The 15,474-nt window shown below is 35.6% G+C and overlaps 1 protein-coding gene across 1 annotated transcript in view; it reads left to right on the top strand.

The window, feature by feature from the left end:
- The window catches only part of ABCA12 (ATP binding cassette subfamily A member 12), a 176,698-nt gene that overhangs the window by 96,275 nt on the left and 64,949 nt on the right, over nucleotides 1–15,474 (top strand). The window contains exons 12-19 of the mRNA XM_030325633.1: nucleotides 3,638–3,894; nucleotides 3,997–4,109; nucleotides 5,329–5,453; nucleotides 7,300–7,473; nucleotides 10,764–10,928; nucleotides 11,253–11,463; nucleotides 12,418–12,557; nucleotides 14,353–14,472. Coding sequence (XP_030181493.1) covers nucleotides 3,638–3,894; nucleotides 3,997–4,109; nucleotides 5,329–5,453; nucleotides 7,300–7,473; nucleotides 10,764–10,928; nucleotides 11,253–11,463; nucleotides 12,418–12,557; nucleotides 14,353–14,472 — 1,305 coding nt within the window. The remainder of the gene's footprint in view (nucleotides 1–3,637; nucleotides 3,895–3,996; nucleotides 4,110–5,328; nucleotides 5,454–7,299; nucleotides 7,474–10,763; nucleotides 10,929–11,252; nucleotides 11,464–12,417; nucleotides 12,558–14,352; nucleotides 14,473–15,474) is intronic.

The raw sequence follows: 15,474 nt of genomic DNA, 5'->3' as shown, positions 1-15,474 counted from the left end.
GTGGAAATAAACTGCAATCCTGTCCCTTGGGTAGAAAATCCATTGTCATTTACAGCAAGCATGGCTGCTATCTGCAATTGACAGAATCCATACATTCCAAGACTACAAGCTCTGTCAGGAACATTGCTAACATCCCTTCCTATGGTATTCTCAGCACCTGGCATATAGTCTGACATGGGGAAAATATTCAGTACATATAACTGAAAGAATGAAGACAAATTCCTAGAGATGATTTAAATTCCCTGCTTTGCCTTCTCTGGTAATTGGTATCTTAATTGTGACAGTCAAGGCCTACCCATTCGAAAACTTTATTCATGGTATTTCTAAGAAGGTTTAGACCCTCCAAAATGTCAAATGCCTGCCATTCAAAGGTGACTTTTTCTTCTGTTCCTACCCCTCTTTTCTAGCCCTAACATTGCACTCTTCTTGAGCTTTTTTGTTTTCTACCCCTTTCATTGTGGGGAGGTTAACTTCCTGGTTGGGGAACTATACGTAAAATGGATATTCTGCCCATGTTGGGCAGAAATGTGGGCAACACAATATTTTTATTATAACATCTTTAAATTTTTAAATAGGTTCCTTTTCCCCTGCATTTACTTGCCAAGGGCCCAGGAGCATTGCTGTTTTATCCTTTTTATGCCTATGATATTTTGAAGTCTTATTTAAATGTAGCTTACATTTCTGACTCAGATGCATTTGGGGACCATGGCCCTGGGGAATTCAGTCACAGCTGGACCTGGAGTTAGTTATGGCTCATTGTTAAAGTTTAGATCTGAGCAGTTACTCACTTTGTGGACCAGGGTCATGACAAAGGAGAGAAGGACTGTATATGAGGCGCTGACAAACCTACATTCTAGATTTGACACATACTTTTGAAGAGAAGATTTTAATTCTCTGAATTTATGATTGATTATTAATGATCCATGAAGCTTCTAAATGTTTAATGCATGTATTGCTTTTAGAAGAAAGTAGTAAATAATGACAAATACTAAATGACCGTTGGGTTATTCTTTGATAGATGTGCCCCACAATGCATTCCACATCATTGACCCTGAATTAAATTCTTATTTCAGAGAACCAATTTTATTTCAGTAGCATGGTTAGATTTCCAATTTCTCCTTCATTAACTTATATCTTATCAAACCAAGATTACACTGTATAGACTTTTATGGGTTTCTCATACATGTATGTTAAACTTGCAACTAAAAAATATATTTGGTCTCTACTAAGTAAAAATCATTCACATTTACTATGCCCTCAAAGCTCGATTGAAACAAATATATTGGGCTACCGGTATTTATCCTTTTTTTTTAAAGAAATCATTAAAACTCAGAGTAACTGGGTGCTTAGTTGGTTAAACATCCGACTGTTGATTTTGGCTCAGGTCATGATCTCATGGTTCATGAGTTTGAACCCCATGTCAGACTCTGAGCTGACAGTGTGGAGCCTGCTTGGGATTCTAAATCTCTTTCTCTCTCTCTCTCTCTCTCTCTCTTTCGCTTCCCACCCCCACCCCCCATTCACACTCTCTGTCTCCTTCAAATAAATAAACTTTATTTTAAAAAAATCACTAAAAGCCACTGGAGTACATGGCAGGGAGGCTTGGTTTTATTTATTAAAAGGTTAATCATGTCTAGTATTTGGAAAGAAAGGAAAATAGAGTGGCAAACATGTAGTTAGAGCTGGTAACAATTGGGCCTGTAATGGAAATTTTCTCATAGCAATAAGACAAGTGAGTAGAAGTTTAATATGCATGAGGCCATTTTAGATAGTTCTAAGCCAGGAGTCAATTAGAATATTAAATACAGTAAAAAATAGACCAGTGATATTTACTATCTAGGATGATCAGTGTTTAATTACTACTGCCTACATGCAGTTACTATAAATCTTTCATCTAAGACATCATTGTATCTTTCCCATTTGATATATGGAAAGAAACATCCCTAAACATTTGCCTGTATCATAAAATATTTCATTTCTATCAAAATGCAACTTCTAATTGAAAATTGAGTTGCAATGAATGACACATATATTTGCTTCTTGAGATGTTGCTCCAAATTATTCAGCCTCTTAAAAGGAATAGCTCCAGGGTAGCTTCCAAGCACGACAGAACTTTCCAGCACTTTCACAGAACAAAGGCATCCAGTTTCCCTCAGTAGGTAAGAGGGCAGACGATAATGTCCAAAACAGTGCAGACACTTCTGAAAAACCAAGTGTATTCCCATCCATATTTTAAATGCAGTCTTATTGAAATGCATGTGATTCACATGCTGTAGTTTGTAAAAGGCTGTTTTCTTGTCAATTAAATTTTTTTTAATTGTGGTAAAACACACGTAAAATAAACTTTACTACCGTAACCATTTTCAACTGTACAGCTCGGTCTTCTTAAATACATCCATGTTATTCTGCAACCAATCTCTAGAACTCTTTCAATCTTGTAATACTGAAACCTTATGCCATTACAATAACTCCTGTGCCTCTCTCCCCCCCCCATTCTACTTTCTGCCACTATAAATGTGATTACTCTATATACCTCATTTAAGTGACCTCATCCAGTATTTGTCTTTTCGTGACTGGCTTCTTTCACACAGCACAATTTCCTCAAAAGCCATCCATGTTGTCGTATATGTCAGGATTTCTTTCCTTTTGAAGGCTGAATAATAATATCCCATAGTATGTATGTACTACCATGTGTTTATCCATTCATCTGTCAGAGGATACTTGGGTTGTTTCCATCTCTTGGTTTTTGTGAAGAATGACACGGGCGTGTAAGTATTTGTTTGAAACCTAGCTTTCAATACTTTTGTGTATATACACAGAAGTGGGATTGCTGGATCATATGGTAATTCTATTTTCATTTTTGAGGAAACTCCATTCTGTGGCTGCATCATTTTATATTCCCACCAACAGTGCACGAGGGGTCTAATTTCTCCATATCCTTCCCGGCACTTATAATTTTCTTTCTTTCCTTTTTACTTATAGTAGTTATCCTAATGCGTATGAGGAAAAGACCCTTTTTGAAGTTCCAAGCCAAACCTGCTTTGCTCTCTGCTTTTCCACATGACTTAAAATACAAAGTAAAATATAAATTAGTTTAAGTATTTGTGATTTCAGTGAGATTAAACTGAACTACATCTTTTTAACCTTTGAATCTACAAGGTATGAGTACAGTTGGGAAATACAGGCCTATCAGGTCCAAAAGTTTTATAAAATTCTTAAGAAAATAATAAATCTAGGGGCACCTGGGCTACTCATTCGGTTGAGTGTCTGACTTCAGCTCAGGCCATGATCTCGCAGTTTGTGAGTTCAAGCCCCGAGTCGGGCTCTGTGCTGACAGCTCGGAGCCTGGAGCCTGCTTCAAATTCTGTTTCCCTCTCTCTCTGTCTCTCCCCCGCTGGTGCTCTGTCTCCGTCTCTCTCTCAAAAATAAACAAACATTAAAAAAAAAAGAAAATAATAAACCTCAAATGACAGGAAATAATGCTCTGTGGTAAAACTTGCCAAATGCTAACTAAATAAACACATATGCACAGTGTTGTTTTTTTGAAGTAAATCAATGTTGGTTGGCTATTTTCAACTACCAAATATTTATAATAATGTAACCAATCTACTTCTCACTTCTTTTCTCTTCTGGAAAGCTGTCTCAACTTCGAAACTTGACCGAACTTCTTTGTGAATCTGAAACCTTCAGTTCAATAGAGAGAATGTGCCAGCTCTCCGATATGAACTTTGGGAACCTATGTGAAGAAAGTGCGTTTCATGTGCAGCTCCTTGAAGCAGCAGAGATTGGCACCGAAATAGCAACCAACTTACTGTACCGTGACAATATTCTATCTAAGAAACTGAGGGATTTGCTTACTGGGGATCCAAGCAAAATTAATTTAAATATGGATTGGTAAGTATCTGCACTGCTTTTTTCTTTGGTGAAAGAAATCCCTTCTCAAATAATTATGGATATGCTTAGATCGATTTTATCTTCTCTTCTGCTTTGTTTCAGGTTTCTAGAACAGGCATTGCAAATGAATTACTTGGAAAATATCACACGGTTAATGCCGACCATAGAAGCCATGATGCATGTCAATAACAGTGCAGATGCTTCTGAAAAACGAGGTGTTTCCCCATCCATATTTTAAGTGCTGTCTTATAAGAATGCATGTGATTCTCATGCTGCAGTTTAAGAAAGGCATTTTTGAAGTTCCCAACCAAACATACTTTGTATCTGCCCTCACACATGAGAAATATGAAGCTTTCAAATATGGTTACTTGTCTAAAATAAACACACAGAAAGCCAGCAGAGGATGAAATAGGGAAATTTGGTTTCACAGCAAAAAGATCTTCAAAATTTTAACTAGCTAAACCATTCACCTTTTATTTCTCTGATATATTAAAGTGCATTAGCTAGGATGGAATTTATTTACTTCTGGGAAAATAATCTGATTTAAAAAATAAAAAAGATGCGCTGCTGTCTATAGAAATCTCAATTCAGAACCTTCTATTAGTATTCTGAGCATGATGCATCATGCAATACGTTTCTTCTTTGCATAATACCTCAATACTGAAAAGAAAGGCATTCAGAGTTTTGGACAACAGGCAGCCACAAAATTGGAAGGGCACTAAGTCCAAAAATAAAGAGGGTATATTTGCATAAAGGAAACTTCATAAAGAAATCGAAGGATATTTGCAGAATGGAGATTATAATCTGCTAACATAAAGCCAAAATATTATTTGTTATGCATTAAATGACCCAGATATGAAATAATTATAATCACTGTCCTAAAAAAGTTTGAAGTTAAAAACATTCTATTTAAAAGTGAGGTAATGATTATTAAATCTCCTTTATAAACTCTAGTGTGCTGGGCAAAGTTAAGGAAAAATGCCCGGCAGTGTTATGTTATAGATTTAGCAGACCTGTCCTAAGTTGACAGTTATTATATGATCTGAGGTTAAAAAGCATTTTGAATTTGTGTGATGTTTTAAATCAAATGGAGGGATGTATATTTAGTGCATTATGTGATCAAAGTCTGTGAGGAAATCATTTTTTTCTTTGAATCAACCTTGTGTTGTAGACACCTAAGGAAAATTTATAACCCAGAGCAATCTGTTACCTTGGGTCAATGATTTCATAATAGGAACAAGTCTAAATCAGATAGAAATAGATCCTAAAGATGCAGAGTTTGCCAAGACTGGGAGACATCTGTTCCTGACACAAGGCATATACGTTGAATGTATGTTTTAGTCTAGAAGGTTTCTTTAACGTTAGTATAATGACAAAAAGAATTACATTGCAACCAACATATGAGGTTGTTTTGTTGTTGTTGTTTCCTTGTAGGTCAGTTAATAGAAATGTTTAAAAATGTTGAGTTGCTGAAAGAAGAACTGAGGAGAACAACAGGAATGTCCAGTAGGAGTGTTGACAGCCTGCTGGCCATTCCTATCCCTGATAGCAGAGCTGAGGTAAGGTGCAATAGATCTGTGCTTCCAGCCAGATTTTACAAGTTTAAATGATGTTTAGTATCTGTAAGCACTTCTCAGTAAAACATGGAGAAGTTGCATGCAAATCTGGTGATTTTTCCATGCAAATGATAAAATTAGGGTCCAAATTCCTAAGTGGAGTTAGAAGAAAAATCTTGAAGCAAGACGATTATCACTGTCTTGTCTTTTCTGTCTAGTCTTCCTTTTCCTTCCTCTTCCTGTCTTTGTCTTCTCCCTTTCCTTGCACCTAGATGGTCTTCTTAAATAAGTGGTGCCGTCAATAATTCTTCATATTTCCTATCGCAATCATGTTTTCTGAGATAAATTTGCACAGTCTATTATGATGACATCAAAGTCAGATTTCAATAATCTAATTGGGAGAAAAAACCACCAGACCATTTACAGTTTGTTGAAACGAATACTTATCTTTGGTTTTTAAGAGTCGCAAGCAAGACAAGGCATAGTATGTAAAACAGAATCCGGAGAACTCTGGGCAAGTTTGTAGGTATAGGAAAGATGTTTTGGTGTGAAAATGAATAATGTCATTTCCTCATAGGCTGATAATAGGGTTTTCCACTTGAACTGTCTTTTCTTTTATCCCTTTTCCAAGTCCATTGTCTGAAAATGTCATAGAAATTTTCCGAAAGAACTGCAGAGCTTAAGGCCACATCCATTCAGAACTTACGTGTGACAGAGTGTGTCATTCTAAGCACAGTGCAGCTATTCTCCCATATTGGATAAAGTTTGTGGAAAGCCTTTAAGACTGCTTTTGGGAAATATGTAGGTTTGCTTGTGTCCTGTTCATTGGTTCCCTCATACAAAAATTAAAACCGCTTTGCCTTCCCTTTTTTTCTCTTGTTCTATCAAATAGTAGTTCATTGACCTTTTCTCTTTGATCTCACCTTTTGCTCATTTTATCCTAAGATCTAATTTCAGCAATCAATGTGTTTGGCTTCTGAAGAGCAGGTTCATTTTAGTAAACAAAAATATGTAAATGGGGAGTATGCATTCTTACTACTTTCAATAGGAAAGAGAGAAAAGTTCCAACAATTTTTTTTGTAATGTTTATTTTGAGAGGGGGAAGAGGGACAGAAAGAGAGGGAACGAGAATCCCAAGCAGAGTCCAATGCAGGATGCGAACTCACAAACCGTGAAATCATGACCTGAGCTGAAATCAAGAGTTGGATGCTTAACTAACTGACCCACCCAGGTGCCCCTCAACAATCTTAAATTTTGTAAACTTTTCTCTTGATTTCAACTCAATGGCAATAGAGATGACTTCTGTCTTCTCATATTCATGCCTCACTTTTCACACACCATTACTGTCCAGGACAGTTGATTCATATTATTATCCAATTCTAGGTGTTTTTTTTTCTTTGCCCTTTATCTCTTGATGGAGATACCTTGAGATTATTATATAAGATTATAATTTCAAATAATTTTAAAAATGAAATGCAATTTGAATAAACTAAGTAAATTTTATAGGGAAAATGAGTCTTAAGCTAATATTTTTCCCAAACTTAACTCCAGATCAATTCTTGGTACCATCATTCAACCAGTTGTTCAAATGAGAAATCTCAGAATCATCACAGACACTTCTTTGACTCTTTTTCTCAATCTTGTTTCTTAAGCTTTCCACTGGACAATGAGCTGTCTATAGTTTTATTGGTGGTGATTAGTGGTTTAAATGGAAAAAAAATTTTTTTTTATTTGGAGGACAATTTATCATATTTTTAAGTGAAGTCTAAGAGTAAAGAAAAACCTTTATGTTAAGAGCTAGCTCTCAAAGGATTCACAACTAAAATATTTTTCTTCCTCCAACTTGCAGATTATTTCTCGTGTGTTCTGGTTGCATTCTTGTGATGCTAATATGACCTATTCCAAAATGGAGGATGTGATGAAGGAGTTCTGCAACCTGTCTGTTCCAGAAAGATCCCGTCAGTCTTACCTCATTGGTCTCACCCTTCTGCACTACTTGGACATTTACAACTTCACATACAAGGCAAGTTTCTGTTGATGAAATACTTTATATTCACAGTTTAGAATAAAAATATTTGATTACATGAGTATGCTCTCTGATACTCTAATGAATAAGATCCATTTATACAGCTTTTGGAATTATAGCTTTATTTTAGAGCTAAATAGAACCTTAGAGATCGTATACTGCATATTTGCACATTTTATAAATGGGGAAATTAATATTATTGCCTTATTAACTCTCAGTTTGTATATCCAAGACCAGGTATTAAATTTAATATATATTATACTAAAGTATGAGATACAAATGTGTGTGTGTGTATATTTTTTTACAGTGAACAAGCATTAATTTGGTAGAATAATAAAGATTAAAGCAGATTTTTTAAGAAAGTGGAGATTTGTTTAGTGTTAAAAATTTGTATGTGTTTTTTCCATCAATTTAGAAAGAGGCTACTGTTACTCAGGCAGTAGAATAAAATAAATGGATCATTATCAGAACTTAGAAAAGTCAGCAATGACTTCATCTTACAATAAGTGCATGCTTTATAAGTGCTTATGTAACACCAAACTGAAAGAAAAATATAAACATAAGAAAATTAAACATCTATGTTCACCCACATCTATACTAGATCAAAAATATTTACATATTATTGAAAACATTGCAAAAAGTGTTTTTCTCTTTACAGTAAGAAGAACCAGAAGCAATTTGGGTGACATATGTTGTTGAGACATTATAGAAAAGGGGATGAAAATGTTTTAGGACTAGTTATCAGTAATCCTGTTCTGGATTATCATTTTCCATACCTATCTTTCTGTGGTGGCCTCTTTTTTTTTTTTTCAATGTTTATTTATTTTAGAGAGAGAGAGAGAGTGTGTGTGTGTGAGTAAGGGAGGGGCAGAGACAGAGAGGGAGACACAGAATCTGAAGCAGGCTCTAGGCTCTGAGCTGTCAGCACAGAGACCCATGTGGGGCTTTAACTCACAAACCATGAGATCATGACCCGAACCAAAGTTGGACGCTTAAACAACTGAGCCACCCAGGCACCCCTTCTGTGCTGGCCTCTTAACTGGGACTCCCTGCCTCCACACTTGTAACCTCCCTAATGCTACCCTTCCCTACCATTCTTAAACAGCCAGAGTGATCATTTTAAAACTTAAGTGACATTATGCCACCCCTCTGCTCATCACCTTCCAGTGGCTCCCCATTCTATTCAGGTAAACCCCCCAGATCCTACAGGATCCCCATAATCTGCAAACCCCCTTCCCATCTGTGAAATTCTCTTTCCTCCATGGTGTCTCCTTGGGCCCATAGCTGCTATGTGGAACCACCCAATACTTCAAATGCCAGGAATAGTGCCAGGCCCATAAAGGCACTCAGCAAATACCCAGTAATTATACAAATGGTTATGTTTCATAAACTATGACTTCAAATGCATATGAAGTGAAATTATTAATTCTGCTCATCTCAAATTTTCTTTTTTAATTTTTTTCATCTAAAATTTTAATTCTTATTTTATAATGCCTCTGCAGAACAGATACTAAACCAAACATTTTTTGTTGAGTCTAGTAGTTAAATATGTACCTTTGACAAACAGAAGACCATTCCTACCTCTTTTAGGTGTTGCAAAGAAAAATAACGAAAAATTACTCATCGTTAGTCCATTTATTTCACATCAGTGTAAGAATGCCAAGAATTTGGGTAGCACTGGAAGAAAAACTGAAATGTTGATTTCAATTTAGAAAAAAACATGACTGTAATTAATAGCTGTGTTAATGAGGTATCTGTGTCTTCAAGATATCTCTCCAACTGCATCTTGTTCTCATAATGGTGGTCTTTGACTATCTTGGGCGTGTCAAGAACTGTCCCTCCTCATGGACCTCACACATCTTTCCCTCTACCTGTAACCTTCCTCTGCTTATTCTTTCTCTGGTTTGTTCTTTCTCTCCATTGCAAGGCCATACCGGAAAGAAAGGTCTTTTTTGATTCTTAGCTAAACTCCCCGTACCCCCTCATATTCCCCCAGTCTTTCGTCTATTGATTTGTTTGATATCTATTAAACCAAAGCCTCTTGAGTGGAGGGATGATGTCAGTTTGTGTACCACCCAATATACCCATCACCTCACCCATGCTGGGAGCATAGCAGACACTCAATCAAAGTTTGTTGGTGAAATGAATCAGAGGATGAAGTTACTTTAAAATTTTACAGCATTTCCAGTATTACTTCATGCATCAGAAGAGCTTTATGGGATTGTGATAAAACCTGATAAATCACATGACAGGGTTTTTTGACAGGGTTTTTCTGATTTTAAGGATAATATTATATGATCTTTGAGCAACAGCATACATGAAGAATTGTGTAATTGACATTTGCCTTTATGACTTTTAAAATCATTTAGGCAACTTTATTGAGGTATAATTTATGTACCATAAAATTCACTTATTTGAAGTGTCCAATTCAATGATTGTGCAACCATTACCACAAAATAATTTTACCTTATTTTATTTTTTCAAAGTTCATTTATTTATTTTGAGAGAGAGAGAGAGCATGCATGCATGAGCAGGGGAGGGGCAGAGAGAGAGAGGGAGGGAGAGAACCCCAAGCAGGCTTTGCTACATCTGTTCAGAGCCTGACACGGGGCTCAGTCTCAGGAACTGTGAGATCATGACCTGAGGCAAAATCAAGAGTCGGGCACTCAACCGACTGAGCCACCCTGGCACCCCTACCACATAATTTTAGAACACTTCCATCAAGCCCAGAAAGAAACTTTGTGTCTATATGCAGTCACTTCTCATTCTGACCTCTAGCCCAGGCAGCCCTAATCTATTTTCTATCTCCAGAGATTCTCCTTTTTTAGACATTTTATATAAGCGGAATCATATATTTGTGGTCTTTGTGTGTGTGTGTTTTTTCACTTAGTATAATGTTTTTGAATTTCACGCATGTTGCAACATGTGTCGGTATTTCGTATCTTTTTATTGCCAAACAGGTATTCTAGTTTTAGGGTGTACATTTTGTTTGTCCATTCATTTGGATTGTTTCCTTTTTTTTTTTTTTTTTTTTTTTTTGGCTCTTGTGAATAATGCCACTATGAACCTTCACATACAAATCTTTGTGTGGACATGCATTTTCCTTTTGCTTGGATAAATACTTAGGAATGGAATTCTGGGTGGCATGGTAAGCTTATATCTAAGTTATTTAATAAACTTCCAAAATTTTTTCCACAGTGATTATAACTTGTTAGATTCTTACCAACAGTGAGCGCAGGTGCCAATGTATCCACATAGATCATTTATTTTTATTCTGTTCCTGTTAGGTGTTTTTCCCTAGGGAAGATCAAAAGCCAGTAGAAAAGATGATAGAGCTCTTCATGAGGCTAAAAGAGATTCTCAGTCAGATGGCTTCCGGCACACGTCCGCTGCTGGATAAAATGTCATCCCTGAAACAAATGCATCTGCCCAGAAGTGTTCCGTTAACACAGGTAGGAAAGCCACCCAGTAATGTGCTTCTTGGGAAATTCCTTTTGTCATATTAACTTTTATTTGACATTAGTTATAATACATGCAGCTACAAATACAGTACATTCAAAAAAATCACCTGCAGGGAAACTCTTCTAGTCTGGCAAAAGCATTGCCACTTAAATTAGCGAGGTTCAGCATTCTGCATTTACATTTAGGATACGTGTTTTAAAGGAGTTATGGAAGCTATAAGGATACTCTAAGCATTACCAGGTTTTCTTCTGTATTGTCCTCAGCAGCATTTATAGCTACATAATGTTAATAAATCGTGGATTTTTATCTCCCAGGCAATGTACAGAAGCAACCGGATGAACACTCCCCAAGGATCATTTAGCACCATCTCCCAAGCATTGTGTTCCCAGGGGATCACCACTGAATATTTAACTGCCTTGCTGCCCTCTTCTCAAAGGCGAAAAGGCAACCACACCAAGGATTTTTTGACTTACAAATTAAGCAAAGAACAGATTGCTTCCAAATATGGAATCCCCACACATACCAGTAAGTATACTTCAAAATTAGCAAAGTGACATCATCTCCTAACAACATTGTCCACTGTGTCTTAACCTTTCATAATAAATGAGGCATTAATTTTCCCCAGCACTTACACGGCACTTCCCACACTTCAGGCATGTTTGCACATTGACTGACCCACACGTTGCAAAACTAGAAGGTAGGCATCTCCATCTTAGGGGAGTTGAGGTGCAGACAGACTTAAGTAACTGGCCAAGGTCACCCAACGTGGAAGTATCAGAGCTATGAGTTGAGCTCAGCAGTCTAGCTTCTGAGTCACAACACTGAGAACTTGTCCATCACAACTATACTGTCCTTGCCAGTAAATAATGCAAAAACATGCCTTAAATCTGCTTACTCAACATTTTTCTTAACTTTTGAGAATTAGAAATTAGTCTCACACGTAGAAAAGCTCTGTGAATGCAGCAGAACTATAAACGCTTAGTAGCACATCAACACCGTTTACTTGGGATGCAAAATTCTATCAGTTGAGCTCTTCCAAGTGATATATGAATGTTTAGTATATTCGTGCAATTGGATTGACTCATTTATTCATCTCTTTACTCATTCAAAATTTATTGAACAACTCTTATATATCTGGTACTACCCTAGTATCATATTTTTGCATACTAACATATATATTTTTAAATTAAGTGTTGGTTGGAAGATACTCTGAAATGTGATTTTTCAAAACCTTTCTAACTCCTCTTGGCAAATGCCATCACTTATCATAGTCTTGCTTATTGGGTTAAACTCTCATACCTAAAGATTTGTTACTACACTTTCTTACTTTGATACCAGATGCTTCACAACTGTTAATAATAAAGGAAGTATAAGACATGCATCTGTGGGCGTAATAACAATAATCTGTGTCAATTTACCATAAGAAAATAGATTTTACATACACATACTAAATGGATTTTATTCACTTTTTCCTTCCAGCACCATTTTGCTTCTCCCTTTATAAAGACATCATTAATATGCCTGCTGGACCTGTGATTTGGGCTTTCCTGAAACCTATGTTGTTGGGGAAAATTTTGTACGCGCCATATACCCCCATCACAAAGGCAATAATGGAAAAGGTTTGACCCTTATAACTCACAGTTTCTATCTAAAGTATTAAGATGATTTTTAAAGTAGTCAGCTTCCAAATCTACTATAGTTGACTCCGATTTCTTTATATCTTACCTAGTATTACCCTTGGATTTCTGAAACTCGTAATTCTCAGATTCTGCCCTGTACATGTGTAAACAGTGTAGATTGTTTAGTAGCCCTTTGAAGAGAAATGAACCAGGGTGACACTTGAGAGTGAGGTTAGTTGAAGCAAGATCTCATATTTTTCAGCTTATCTCCAAAAGCAGAAAATTTTTCTACCACTAGTGTCTAATTTTCAAATATGTTAAAATAATGGCACTAGAAAAAAATAATATTAGAGCATTATGTAACTAGTTTGAACAAAAACGATCCCTAAATTATAAATTATTGGCTTCACATTAGGTTGTACAATTCAACATGTTATGTTTATATGAAAGATAGACATCGAGAAATACATTATTAATAGTCACTATACTTATCATCTACCTAACTTAATCATAATTACATTTCCCTGCAACTTTGAAAGTTGCAGTTTTCATGATTTGAATTATAAATTTGATACTTTTAAAATGATAGAGTGGAAGGAAAAAATCTCCACTTTACCATTACTTGGTCACTAGACCATAGTTTAGGTGAATATAACGTTATTGTAGGTCTATATAAAAATGGACATGAGTTCATCACTGGTTTCTAGGATGACGTTTGTTTTTTATTGTTTGCATTTTAATATTTAATTTGCTTTATTGACTATGTGCTCCTAATAATTTTGCATAAGTGAAGTCATTACCTGCTTATTTTCCAAGTGTAGTCATTTTTTTGTCTTTCCTTTTTGTTTGGCTCTCACCTCCTCTCTTTCTCTCCTCTTGATCTTATTCTCTCTTTTATGTAACTTATAATTTTTAGTATTCAAGGATGTGTTTTTTTTGTCATTTATGTACATTTCTCTAATTCTTTATAGATCATGATACTATACATACATTCATATGCAAGGTTTTTGTCACTGCTTGCATTATTAAAATGAGGTTACATTATAGTACTTTTCTATGTATTACTTTACTCACACAACAATACCTTGTGGAAATTCTAACTCAATTGGCATCGTTTAATTCATTCTTCTTGAAAATTGCAAACTTTTTCATACCATAGAATTTACTCAGCCAATCCTCAGTTGTTGGGCATTTATTGTGTTTCCAGTGTTTCCTTTTGTTTTCATTTTTGTTTTTGCAAATGTAAATAATATAACAACAAATATTCTCATGCATGTTATTTATGCAGTGGAATTTTTATTTCAATGAAATGATTGTTCAGGATTGAGGGATTAAGGAATACTGTATTTTATGTAATGTCTGTTGTCAGATTGCTTTCCAAAAAAGGCTGTAACACCTCCATTTCCACCAGCAGTATATGAGAGTATTCTCCTCATATCTTTGAACTAGGATGTTTCTGTAGTAGTTAAGTTAAATGTGTCATTGGAAAAAATGAATAACTTGTGAGAACTCCAGAAGACATGTTTTCATTTTAACTGTAAATTCACTGTGGACACTGAAGCAAACCCTACATTTTCCAGAATTTTTAAAAGTGATCCTGACCCTATATAATAAAAGCTGTCATTTAAAAACTTCTGACCATGTGGGAAATTTCTGACAATTTTTTTTTTTTACTAGCTCTACCTTTTAGAACTGTTTCTTTAAAGTTGTATAACAAAATAACCTTAGGATACCTTTTTGGGATGTAGGAGAAATAGTGATGGACCTGATCTGTCTTTGTTTCTTTGTCTTTAAGTCTAATGTAACTCTGAGGCAGCTGGCGGAATTAAGAGAGAAATCTCAAGAGTGGATGGATAACTCACCACTTTTCATGAATTCCTTCCACCTGTTAAACCAGACAATTCCCATGCTCCAGGTAGGAGACAGCTCTGTCATTCTTCTTCATAGGAATTATAATTCTTTAAGATTTTAATCATCCTCATTATGGCAATGGGCCTGTAGTAACTTGGAATCCGTATCCAATAGATTAAATTTCATCTCCTCCAGAGAGAAAGTCTGAGACAGGATAACAGATCTCTCACATTCCTAATCATCCTCACCTCCTGTGGTGCATCCTCTCTGTATCTGTAATTCAGAGATAAGCCATCTTACAGGTTGAACTTGAGACCTAACTAGTGATGTAAATCTTGTTTTCCAAAAATGAAATGCTGTAAAAACTACTTAGAATGTGTTTACTTTATTTGTCCCTTCACTTTAAATTATTTTTTGCTATTTTAACAGAACCAGAGTTCCTAAAAATACTAGTATTCTGGAGAAGAATGTTCAGTTTGGGGAATTCTTTGGTTGAAACATACAGCACTCTAGGGTAAAGATTTGACAGTGCAACTCAAATACAGTGTGCACTGGTTCAAAGTATAATTTGCAATTCTTGCAAAAGATGTAGGGTTTTCTGAAGATGTTGAAAATAATGTGGGGCAAATGTTCCAATCACAAACAGCTACTGAGAACAATGGAGCAGCAGAGTCAGAGCTACCAGTTGGAGAAGAGAAAACTGGCAGGAAGGATGCAACATAGGAACTTTAAGAGAGAATGGTTTACATATCAAAGTATTGAGAGAGGCCCATGGAAAATTGATGGAGAGCTAAAATATATTTGCAAAAAAAAGGTCCTTCTTAAAAATATGCTCAAGAAGTTAAACATAGAATAAAGGATTTGGTTCATACAACTTTGTCAGAAAAATTATATCCAAAGATGCCTTGCTTAGTCTTTGTTTTGACTAACAATCAGCGCATAGTTATAATTACAATCTGGCTTTTATCATAAATAATATATAAAGTTTATATTATAATATAAAATACATTTCTGAAATAGATATTTAATAACTTAATATAAGAAAAGTAAACTTGCATCAGACATC

The sequence above is a fragment of the Lynx canadensis genome, chromosome C1 (assembly GCF_007474595.2).
Source record: "Lynx canadensis isolate LIC74 chromosome C1, mLynCan4.pri.v2, whole genome shotgun sequence".
NCBI lineage: Eukaryota > Metazoa > Chordata > Mammalia > Carnivora > Felidae > Lynx > Lynx canadensis.
The sequence above is the reverse complement of the archived record's forward strand: the minus strand, read 5'-3'. Positions and strand labels throughout refer to the sequence as shown.